The sequence below is a fragment of the Jaculus jaculus genome, chromosome 10 (genome assembly GCF_020740685.1).
Source record: "Jaculus jaculus isolate mJacJac1 chromosome 10, mJacJac1.mat.Y.cur, whole genome shotgun sequence".
Classification (NCBI taxonomy): domain Eukaryota; kingdom Metazoa; phylum Chordata; class Mammalia; order Rodentia; family Dipodidae; genus Jaculus; species Jaculus jaculus.
In genome coordinates this window covers 25820835-25833393 of record NC_059111.1, presented here as the reverse complement: position 1 = coordinate 25833393, position 12559 = coordinate 25820835, and the positions used below count along the sequence as shown (strand labels likewise).

At 47.4% G+C, this 12559-nt stretch overlaps 1 protein-coding gene across 2 annotated transcripts in view; it reads right to left on the bottom strand.

Annotated features, from left to right (window-relative positions):
- Nucleotides 1-12559, bottom strand: part of Tbc1d2b (TBC1 domain family member 2B) — a 113538-nt gene that overhangs the window by 69267 nt on the left and 31712 nt on the right. For both annotated transcript variants that reach the window (XM_004660380.2, XM_045160293.1), the window contains exon 2: nucleotides 12038-12191. In XM_004660380.2, the coding sequence (XP_004660437.2) occupies nucleotides 12038-12191 (154 nt within the window). The remainder of the gene's footprint in view (nucleotides 1-12037; nucleotides 12192-12559) is intronic.

Below are 12559 nucleotides of genomic sequence, written 5' to 3'. Positions count from 1 at the left end.
CATGTTCAGGTTTCCTTTAAGATCTCACTTGGAAAAGGGGATCCAATAAGCAAAAGGGGAAAAAAGGTCAAGCACACAAAGTCAGCCGGGTCTCTGTGGCCACTTTGTCAGGACACTAAGGCCCAGAGCTAAGGCTAGAAGAGTCACCTGTCCCTGCAGTAACTCACACAGCCAGGAAGCAGAGAGGACAAGGCCATCAGATCAGGACCCAGTGGCCACAATGTGGTGGGCACTCACCATCTGAGGGTACCTGTTAGTCCGTGAAAGGTGGAGCTCACAGGCTTCCTGAAGGACGGTCGTTCACAGACGCAACTCAGGCAAAGCATTGAAATTCTATGCCCAGCCAGGAAACAGCCACGACCAACAGTACTCATTGCACCAACCAGCAGGTACAGCACTCCTTCCGGCGCGGGCATGGGTGGGCAGCAGGCCACCTGGCCCCTCTGAGGCAGGGACTGTCAAACTACCTGATGTGGTGGGGGGCTGGTTACCACGGACCCCTGTAGCTTGCAGCGCCCTGAGCTCATTCTGGAGGGACTTTGGGGGCCCTGGCGGGTAGAGGGACCACAGGGAGGCCAGGGACGACCAGGCTACAGAAAGAATCTGTCTCTGGGTCTTGTGTGCAGAAGCCTGACCTGAAAAAGCAGCTGCTTCCCCGCGGGCCACATTTTTGCTGTTAGGTTCGCCTGGCTGTGGGGCTGGAAAAGCGAGGCAGGGAGATTCACTGCGGGGAGGGGAAGGCAGGCCGAGCTCTGGCTCCCACATTAGCATTCAGGGAGCTGCTGGGAGGACATGAGGGAAGCACAAGCTAGGACACACGGGCAACACCCCTGCGTCTTGCGGCTGCAGTGGGGTGGAGAAGTCTGTGCTTGCAGGTGTTCGTGTGCAGACCGCCTCTGTTCTTGTAAACACTTCCCAATGTTTAAGTGATACCTCTGACGGAGTTCAGACTGCAAGGTCTATCCTTCCTAGTGACAGGGAGTAGGCAGTTAGGGTGGCTGGGCCCTCAAAGAAAGAAGCGGAATGTCTCTGAGCCCATCCAAGCCATTGCCACTTCACTAGAGAGCAAATCATCTGATGTCTTCCTTTTTTTTTTTTTCAAGGTAGGGTCTCACTCTAGCCCAGGCTGACCTGGAATTCACTATGGGGTCTCAGGATGGCCTCGAACTCACAGCGATCCTCCTACCTCTGCCTCCCAGTGCTGGGATTAAAGGTGCGTGCCACCACGCTGACTTCTTATCTCTTCCCTAAATCTGTTTCTCCACAAGCAACCTATGTCCCTGCGGGGGAGGGAGGATTCCCCTAGAATTTAAATCTAGCCCTAACGTTGTGGTTGGTCCTGTTCAGCCCCCAGAACTTGGGCATCATGGCTGGCCTCTTCCTGAGACAGCCCCTAGTCCAGACCAGTCAGCGGTCCCTCAGCTCACCTGAGCTGGAAGGTAGAGCCCATCACCCTAAATTGATGAGTACATTGGAGGTGGGGAGAGGAGAGACAAGGTCTCTGAGCTGCCTGACCGCTTGTGAACCTCCAGCTGCTGGCGAGTTTCCCTCGGCTCAGCTGCGCCAAGCAGAGGGGAGAGCCCCCTATTCCCTACTTTCCACATGGTAGAAGCTCTTTGTATTTTCTTTTTTAAAGGGAAAAATGTTTTAAAGATTTATTCTTATTTATTAGAGACAGAGATGGTGTGTGGGGGAGAGAGTAGGCGACAACAGGCGTGCCAGGGCCTCCAGCCACTGCAGAGGAACTCAGACGCGTGCGCCACCCTGTGCATCTGCCTTATATGGGACCTGGGGAGTTCTTAGGCTTCGCAGGCAAATGCCTTAACTGCTAAGCCATCTCTCCAGCATCCTGTACTTTCCTTTCTGTCCTTTCTACAGTTTTTCCAGACCCACCACGTGGCTCTCAAGCCATGTGGGTGTATCTATTCTCCTTTCCTTGGCTCTGTACTTCCCTCAATAAATATAACAATTTAATAATGATCCTTCTCAGTCTTATTTTATTCAATTCCTTGCTTGAAAATAGATACGAGCTGGAGGTGGTGGCGCACGCCTTTAATCCCAGCGTTCGGGAGGCAGAGGTAGGAGGATCACTGTGAGTTCAAAGCCAGCCTGAGACTCCATAGTGAATTCCAGGTCAGCCTGGGCTACAGCGAGACCCTACCTCAAAAAAAAAAAAAAGGAGGATGACACGTAACGTAACTACGGTGGCACTGCCGCTGGAGACACATGCGCTTCCTTCTTGCAGCCCAAGGCCCTGCACAAGCTCCTGGAAGCATGGAAGTTGAACAAGGTAAGGAGCTGCTGCAGAGGAGACCTGTGGTCTTCCCCAAGTCCTTCTCACCGGCTAACTTCTTAAAGAAACACCACCCATATTCAGACACTCCGCCAGCTAGGATCATTGTGTTTTCATGCATGACTCTCAGAAGTCTTAAGAACCAGGGTGTATTATCCCTGTTTTCTTTTCTGAAATATTTTTATTTACTTGCAAGCAGGGAGGGAAGGAGGGGGAGAGAGAGAATGCAGGAGCCAGGGCCTCTAACCGTTGCATGCGCCATGCTGTGCTTCTGGCTGCACATGGGTACTAGGGAAGCAAACCCTGGGTGTTAGGCTTTGAAGGCAAGTGCCTAACTGCTAAGCCATCTCACCATCTCCTATTCTTTTAAAAAATAATTGTATTCATTTGCAAGCAGACAGAGAGTGTGTACACATGCCAGGGCCTCCGGCCACTGTGAATGAACCTTTAACCACGAAGCCACCTCTCCAACCCTCCCCTGACTGCGTTCTTATTAGATCATGTGTCCAAGGAAGTAAACAACTGAGCTGCGTATCCACATTGTAATGAAGCTAGTCAATATTTGGGTTCTCAACAGCTACGAAGACCCACAGGCAGACCCCAGATTCTCTAGTTATTAAGATCTGCATGCAGACCCTTGGTTTTATCTTTACAAAGGAATAATTCTGAAACTAGGTCCTTGTCCAGACAGACACAGCAGACAGTGGAGGATGTTCGAGGCACAGCACCATTTCAGAAGCCAGGCTGCAGAAAGGAAGGCAGACGGAACGCACGAAGAGACCACAAAGTCACCCCGCTTTCTAGCACTTGACTGAACACTGAAAACCCAACCACAGGAGTAAGACACGAACTTTACTAATGTTGGCAATTATGGAACAGTGTCCGTTCACTACCAAAGATGCATTCCAGCTTCTTACTTGGTTGTGATGGTGGCCATGTATTCAACTAAAATGTTTAAGTCCCCAAACTCCCCTCTGATCATGTGACACAGCCACGAGGAATGACCATGTGACGATCACCGTCTGTGACACATACACTGAAGGCTTTGGGAAAGCAGCCTCCTTTTGGACATGGGCACCACCCAGGGCAGTGAGCATGAGTCAGCAAGGCTGATACTCGTTACAGGAGGCCTGGCTTCCTCAATAGCACAGGGCAGTCTCTGCTCCGGCAAACATAATTCTAGCACACACAGAATCATATCATTGTGTGTGTGTAAATACACTGAACAATGTGGTTTCCCACTCAATCCTCATTACAGAGCTAGGAACTTCATTTCCAAAGCACAGTTTACTCTCCTCATTAGACTACAAACAAAAGTGCTGAGGGGAGGGGCTGGAGACATGGCTCAGCCATTAAAGGTACTTTGCCTGCAAAGCCAAAGAACACAGGTGAGATTCCCCAGCACCCACATAAAACCAGATGCACAAGATGGTGTATGAGCCGGGCGTGGTGGCGCACACCTTTAATCCCAGCCCTTGGGAGGCGGAGGTAGGAAGATCGCTGTGAGTTCAAGACCAGCCTGAGACTACATAGTTAATTCCAGGTCAGCCTGGGCTACAGCGAGACCCTACCTTAAAAAAAAAAAAAAAAAAATCCCCACAAGGTGGTGCATGTATCTGGAGTTGGTAGCAGAACCTAGCACACTCATAATTCCTCTCTCTCTCTTTCTCTCATAAATAAATTCAATTAAAAAAAAGTGTTTGGGGGAGTGTTCCAAATAACTGGGTGACTAAGAGACAATAGTAAGAAAAGTTTTTGGCTTTTTTTTTTCTTCACAAAAACCAGAGCTATGGAAACACTCATCTTCAATTCTTGCTAGGGTTAGCATGGCTAGGCTAAGCTAAGCACACAGTCACAAGTGGAGCTTCAGAACATCACAAGGCCTTGCCATGTAATATCACACAACCCAGCTATTAACCAGTTTCGCCCTCTTTCTCCCCCTCTCTCATGGTGATAAAAGGTTTGAAATAGGAAATGCAGCCTTTGCTCTTGACTTTCTGCTATAGACTTCTTCACTTTCTGGATTAGTACACTCTTAAAAATGGCTGAGAGAGAGCTGGAGAGATGGCTTAGCGGTTAAGGCATTTGCCTGCAAAGCCAAAGGATCCCGGTTAGATTCCCCAGGACCCACGTAAGCCAGATGCACAAGGTGGCGCATGCATCTGGAGTTCGTTTGCAGTGGCTGGAGGCCCTGGTGTGCCCATTTTCTCTATTTGCCTCCCTCTTTCTCTTTCAAATACATAAATAAAGAGTGTATTTCTTTTAAAAAAAAAATCCTTTCTTAAAAAAAAATGATTAAGAGGGGGACAAATGGTCAAGAGGCTCAAAGTTTCACTATATGCACTCAGGAGCTACCTAAAATGAGTAGTTGGGGAAAGTGATGGATATTTCTATGCATATCATCTTCAAAACTCCAGCGTATTTTTGATAAGGTCCAAAATGTCACAGGCAGCCAGCAGGCTCTACCAGCTGCGCTCCAGGCCTGGGTGGGCTCCGGGCTTATTGACCTGCGCCTCACGGACGGGCCTGGTTCTGGCTCTCTCATCCCGTCTTCCTTCCTGTTCCTTGCTGCCTAACTTCTAGCCTTGGTGCCCTTCAAGAGGCCACCAACCCCTCACTCGAAAGCTAAGCCCAGTCCACGCGAGGGTCCAGGATACCCTGAACTCCCTTCTCTGCACAACCACCCTGATGGCGACAAAGGCCATGAGGGGAGGCACCATGTCCAACGCAGGTGTCTGCTTGGCAGGCTGAGCGCACGGCAGGTGGCACACACTAAATTCTCACACCTGGGGTCCAAAGCCACACAGAACCAAATATGGGCTTCAGCTGTTTCCTCTGGCTCTGCAGCCTCAGGGTTGGGCTTAGGGCACAAGCAGGAGGCGGGGCAGACCTAACGGAGACTCTGCTCTGCTCTCCTTCAGTCTAAGAGCTGAGACCTCGCTGAGGCACTTGGGGTGTCTGGGCCCCTGAAAGCCGAAACAGGAATGTCTTTGGGCCCATGCTTGCAGTCTTTACTTTGCCAGAGAAGAACCTGGCTTTTCCTTATCTCTTGCCCAAAGGAGCTCCCTAGAACAAGCTGAGCCCCTTCTTGGGAGAGGGGCTACCCTTTCCTAGGATTTAAATCTAATCCTGACATTGTGGTTGATTATGTAATGGATGGCCTCTTCTTCTTTTTATTAATGTTTTTGATAATTTCCATAATTATAGACAATAAACCATGAAACACACACACACTTTCCTCTTTGCAACTCCACTCTCCATCATATCCCGTCCCCTTCTCAATGAGTCTCTTTTTAATTCTGATGTCATCATCTTTTCCTCCTATAATGACGGTCTTGTGTAGGTAGTGTTAGGCACTGTGAGGTCATGGATATCCAGGCCATTTTGTGTCTAGAAACATGCATTGTAAGCAATCCTACCCTTCCTTTGGCTCTTACATTCTTTCTGCCACCTCTTCCACAATGGACCCTGAGCCTTGGAAAGTGTGATAGAGATGATTCAGTGCTGAGCACTCCTCTGTCACTGCTTCTCAGCACTGTGGTGCCTTCTGAGTCATCCCAATGTCACTGCCATCTGAAAAGAGAAGCTTCTCTAACCAAAAGTAAGAATAGGATTAACATATGTGTGTGAACATTAAGAGAAGTGTTCACTGGACAGCTTGGTGAGTATGATATATGCATTTAGCCAGACACTAGCAGATGTTATACCCTTAGGGCTGATGACCTCTCCTGTCATAGGTCTTCAGTACCAGGCATGTATTTCTTTCTGTGGAGCAGGCCTCCAGTTCAAGTACAGAGTGACTGGTTTCCCCATAACAGACATGCCACTATTGTATCCATTGGGTTATTTGGTCTGGCTGGCCAAATTTAAGGCTTGCAGTTTTTACCTGTTTTCACTGCTGATAACTTCTCTCTCCCATAGGGCTGCATGTAACATAGCTTTTTTCAGCTTTCTGTCAGCTGGTCTACAGGGAGGAGGCTTCCAGCTCAGCTCCAATAGGACTTCTCAATAACCTTGCAGCCTAAGCACATGCAGTCTTCAGCAACAGGGTCTTAGCATTTACTTCTGGAAACCAAGAGCCTTGGCAATGGCCTATAATGTTTTGTGGGCATCAGGGATCTCCTTGGCCAACAACTCGCTGGAAGGTATTGCATCCCACGCACTGAAATTATTTAGTAATAATCTATGGCTTCTGGGTGTTCCATTGTCCAAAACAGTAGGTTTTCATACGGCTTATTCATACCCTTAGATTTTGATTAACCCTCCTCCCACCCTTCCTTTACTCAGTCTCTTCCCTGACCTCACAAAGGCCTTTCCATCCCTAGTAATCTGTTCATCTACTTACGTATATACAACACCATCCCCTTAAGTCCTCCTCTCCTCCCTCCCTTATAGCCCCTTTCTAGCTTACGGGCCTCTGCTACCAAGTTTTATTCCAACTCACATAGAAGTCCAAACATTTATAGCTAGGATACGAGAGAGAACATGTGATATTTGACTTTCTGGGTCTGGGTTACCTCACTGTGTACAATCTTTTCCAGGTCCGTCCATTTCCCTACAAATTTCATAATTTCATTTTTCTTTACCACTGAGTAGAACTCCATTGTATAAATGTACCACATCTTCATTATCCACTCATCAGTTGAGGGACATCTAGGCTGGTTATATTTCCCAGCTATTGTGAATAAAGCGGCAATAAACATGGATATGCAAGCATCTCTAAGGTAGTGAGACAAGTCCTTAGGATATATGCCTACGAGTGCTACAGCTGGGTCGTATGGTAAATCTATTTTTAGCTGTCTCAGGAACCTCCACTGATTTCCACAATGGCTGTACCAGTTTACATTCCCACCAGCAGTGTAGAAGGGTTCCTCTTTCTTCACATCCCCACCAGCATTTATTGTCATTTGTTTTGCTGATGATAGTCATTCTGACAGGAGTGAGATGGAATCTCAACGTAGTTTTAATTTGCATTTACCTGGTGGCTAAGATGTCTATAGGCTATCTGTATTTCTTCCTTTAAGAACTCTCTATTTAGTTCCACAGCCCATTTTTTAATTGGATTGTTTGATTTTTATTACTTAGTTTTTTAGGTTCTTTGTATATCCTGGATATCCATCTTCTATTAGATGTATAGCTGGCAAAGATTTTCTCCCATTTTGTAGGTTGTCTCTTTGCTTTATTCACAGTGTCCTTTGCTGTGCAAAAGCTTTGTAATTTCATGAGGTCCCAGTGGTTGATTGGTGTTTTTATTTTCTGCGTAACTGGGGTTATATTCTGAAAGTCATGGCCTATACCAATATGTTGAAGGGCTTCCCCTACTTTCCTCTAGCAGTTTCAGATCTGATATTAAGATCTATGATGCATTTGGACTTAATTCTTTTGCATGGAGAGAGATAATGATCTATTTTCATCCTTCTATATATAGATATCCAGTTTTCCCAGCATCATTTGTTGAAGAGGCTATCTTTTCTCCCAGGAGTATTTTTGGCATTTTTGTTGAAGATCAGGTGGCTGTAAATGCTTGGACTTACATCGGGGTCCTCTATTCTGTTCAACTGATCTACATGTCTGCTTTTGTGCCAGTACCATGCTGTTTTTGTTACTATGGCTCTGCAACATGGGTTAAAATCAGGCATGGTGATACCAGATGGCCTCTTTCTGATCCAGCCCCTCGCCCAGACCAATAAGCTGTCTCTCAGGCTCACTTGAGCCTGAAAGTACAGCTCACCACAATAAGGTTATGAACAGACCCTTACAGGGGCAAGGGCTGCCCGTTCATCACTCTTCAGGCTCTGCTAAGCCTCCCCTACCAGTCTGGCTGGGCTGAGGTGAGGGGAGAATCCTCCTGAGCCCTCTCTACCCTCCACATGCCATTGTTCTTTCCTTCTCTTCTTCTATATAAAGTCTCTCTAAACCTTACCCTTTGGACTATGAATTTTAATTCTTTAAATTCTGAAGACTAGTATCTGAGTAAAAAGGGAAGTTAGAGGTTTAAGCATTGAGTCCTTGATCCCCAAACCCTAGGTTTGCATTTGCATTCAAAGATCTGGGCAAATCAAACTGAGGCCAATTATTAAATTATTATATTAAAAAAAAAAAAAACTTTGTGCCTGCACTTTGGAGGAAGAGGTAGGAGGACCACCGTGAGTTCGAGGCCACCTGAAACTACATAGTGAATTCCAGGTCAGCCTGCGCTAGAGTGAAACCCCCTTGAAAAACCCAAAGAGTGAGTGAGTGAGTGTGTGTGTGTGTGTGTGTGTGTGTGTGTGTCTGTCTGTCTGTAGAGAGAGAGAGAGGGGGAAATACAGAACCAAGGGAAGGAAAATTGCTACACCCATGTGGTCTGAAAGCCCACGTGGTGGGCCTGGAAAAAAAAAACCATAAAAATAGAGTTAAAGGAGCAGGAAAAGAAAGAACAGAGAGCTCCTGCCACATGGGGGGGGGGGGGGCGCAGGCAGGGGCAAAGAGCCCATGTGGGAAGTAGGGATCAGGAGCTTTCCCCCTCCGCTTGGCCCAGGCAGAAGTGAGGAGAAACTCACCAGAAGCTGGAGGCACAGGAGTGGTCAGGCAGGCCAGAGACCTTGCTCTCCCTCACAAACAGATCTACAACCTTATGGTGGTGGGCCCTACCTCAGGTGAGCCAGAGACACAGCTGATTGGTCTGGGCTAAAGGCTGTCTCAGGAAGAGGCTAGCCATGACGCCAAGTTCTGGGGGTGAACTTGACCAACCACAATGTCAGGGTTAGGAAAGGGGACCTCTCTCCCAGGAAGGACCCAGGTGTTTGTGGAAAAACAGATCTAGGTAAGAGATAAAAAGTCAGATCAGGGCTGGAGAGGTGGCTTAGCGGTTAAGCGCTTGCCTGTGAAGCCTAAGGACCCCAGTTTGAGGCTCAGTTCCCCAGGACCCACGTTAGCCAGATGCACAAGGGGGCGCACGCGTCTGGAGTTCGTTTGCAGAGGCTGGAAGCCCTGGCGCGCCCATTCTCTCTCTCTCCCTCTATCTGTCTTTCTCTCTGTGTCTGTCACTCTCAAATAAATAAATAAATAATTAAAAAAAAAAAAAGAAGTCAGATCATACTTTGAGCTCTAGCAAAATGGAGACTACAAGGACAGGCCCAAACATTCCTGCTTCTTATTTTCAGGGGCCCAGTCACCCTAACTGCCTAACCAAGCTACCTGACGACCTCTCACAGGGTGCCCTGAATTTATTAATGCATTGCACATTGGTATGTTGGCAAGGAACCCCAAAATTCCCATTTCACTGCTAGAGATCACCCTGTGTCCTCAGATAAAGGGCAAAAGACAAAGTGAATGTCTTCAGTGCCAAAGGCATGAGACACCATCATGGTTGTCTGTTCCCAGGTTTCCAGGGTCTTGAGTAACTTGGAAACTGAGACACAGGACTTCCTGTCACAGAGAACACGCTAACAGCGGCTTTTTAAAACCTCAGGTAAGAGGCTAGGGAGATGACGCTGTAGATAAAGCGCTTCCCATGCAAGCCTAAGCATCTGGGTTCAGATCTCCAGAACCCACATTAAAAAAAGCTAGGCACTGTGGCACTGGCTGTCTGTTATCCCAACCTATCTAGGGCAAGAAGGGAGGCAGAGACAGGAGAATCAAAATAATGAATGAGGGCTGAGATGGTTTAGCAGTTAAAGCCCTTGCCTGCAAAGCCTAAGGACCCAGGTTCAATACCCCAGTACCCATGTAAGACAGATGCACATGGTGGTGAATGCATCTGGAGTTCATTTGCAGTGGCTGGAAGTCCTGATATGCTCATTCTCTCTCTACCTGCCTCTTTTCCTCTCTCTCTCTCTCTCTCTTCCTCTTTCAAAATAATTAAATAGGACTAGAGAGATGGCTTAGTGGTTAAGGTGCTTGCCTGCAAAGCCAAAGGACCCAGGTTGAACTCCCCCAGGACCCATGAAAGCCAGATGCACAAGGTAGCACATACATCTGGAGTTCTTTTGCAATGGCTGGAGGCCCTGGTGCACCCATCCTCTCTCTCTCTCTCTCTCAAATAAATAAAAACAAAGCATGAAAATAAATAAATATTTTTTTAAGTAATGAATGAAAGACCTGCCTCAAATAAGGTGGAAAGTGAGGACCAACACCCTAAGTTGTCCTCTGACCTCCACGTGTACACCATGGCACGTGTGTACCCACACTCAGACACAAGCGCACACACACACACACACACACACACACACACACACAAATCCTCAGCTCATGGTCTGGGATCAGTGGCGCATGCATAGGCCAATACTCTGGAGACGGAAGGAGTTCAAGGTCATCCTCAACTACACAATAAGGCCAGCCTTGGTTATATGAGACCCTGTCTCAAAACAAAACAAAACAACACTGAAATAAAACAGCAGTCAGAGGTAAGTAAACTTCCGAATAGAGAAGAGGGGGTTAAAAATTACATATAAAGGCATCACCCCAGCTTTTGGTGCAGTCAGAGTGCTAAGACCTCCATGAAAAAGGCTGCCGGTACAGTGCGTGTGCAGGAATGTCAGTTCACTGAAAAAAAAACTCCTAAGAAGAGATGCTATTCTAGAACCAGGCAAGTGTGCATGTGCCAACACCATCCTTGGAGTGACTAGGAACCTAGACACAGCCCCGGGTTCTTCTGAGCAGAGAGAGGGCTTTATAGAGTGCAGGACACACATCTCTTCATGAAAGTGTTGTGTTAGAACAGACCCAACCGTCTTCGACTTTAATGAGCACTCCCTTGTGCCCTCCAGAAATGCCAGCTTAATGGCCTAGTCTGAGGGCCCCACTTCAGGCTCGGGAGCCTGTCTGTTACTGAGTCTGCTCTTCTCCCTGCATGACAAGAGGACACTACAAAAAAATCCCCCCACAGAGGCAGGCAGGCAAAATGATCAGCAAATAATTGTCTCGACCTTTCTAGAGGTTTCAACATGCTCAGTCACGGGAAGATCGTGGGGTTTGGATTTTGGATATGCAAACATAAAATTACATTATCTCTGCACTGAAAATGGCTAGGAAATTACTGGGATTTATGAAAATGCCATGAATCCAGAAAAAATAAAATAAAATCAGTGCTTAAAGATTAAAACCTTTCAGGGCTGGAGAGATGGCTTAGCAGGTAAGGCCCGCGTCTGGAGTTCGATTACAATGGCTGGAGGCCCTGGCGTGCCAATTCTCTCTCTTTCTCTCTCTCTCTTTTGCATTAAAAAAAAAAAGTTAAAGCCTTCCTAAACCACACCAGAGAATAACAAGTGACTTCCTGGCACATACAAGGGCAAGCTGCAAGGCCCAGCCAGCCCCAGGCATGCGTGCCCAGGTGAGATCCTTCATCTTCAGGTCCGGTAGAAAGCAGGCCGGCCCTGAAGTCACAGTGCCGTGGGGTCTTAACTTCAGTTACAGCACTGGCCTTGGTCATCTCTGCAATGCGTTTGGCACCGGCCTTGCCTGAGGTCCAGGCCACACTGGGTGATGCTGCTGCTCATTGATAAGGCATCGGCATTATTTTCACTCTGAACTCATTTCCATTCATCTGGCTTGCTTTCTCAACAGGGTCAGGTGTGGTGGTACACACCTTTAATCCCAGCACTGTGGAGGCAGAGGTAGGAGGATCACCGAGAGAGTTCGAGGCCACCCTGAGACTACATAGTGAATTCCAGGTCAGCCGGGCTAGAGTGAGACCCTACCTCGAAAAAACAAAAAGGCTAAACATGGGCAACAACAGCACGAGTCCCTCTATTTGTGTCTGACCTGTATTATCTCGAGCTACAAGGCCCTTGGGGAAATCCCCTGGCGTTGGAGACGTCCTATTGTCCCACTTCACCACGTCGAGACTATTGCAATATTCCCATCTTTTCTGCTGAAGCTCTTGGAGCCAGTAAGTCATGAGTTGACGATTAGGAGCCTGGAAAGAGAGAGGGAAATCCTTGTTACAACCACAAATAAAAAATAAGCTTCAAAAAAGTACATCTCTGAGTCAGTCTACATGAAAGAAAGCTGTGGGAAGAGAACAAAGGAACCCCGGTCACAGGATTAGAAATTGGACTCACAGGAGTTAATCAAACAAACTGTAATTTTGTATTTTTTATTTATTTGCAAGCAGAGAGAGAGAGAGAGAGAGAGAGAGAGAGAGAGAGAGAGAGAGAGAGAGAGAATGGGCATGCCGGGTCATCTAGCCACTGCAAACTCCAGATGCAGGTGCCCCTTTGTGCATCTGGCTTTATGTGGGTACTAGGGAATCAAACTCAGGTTGTTAGGTTTTTCAGGCAAGCA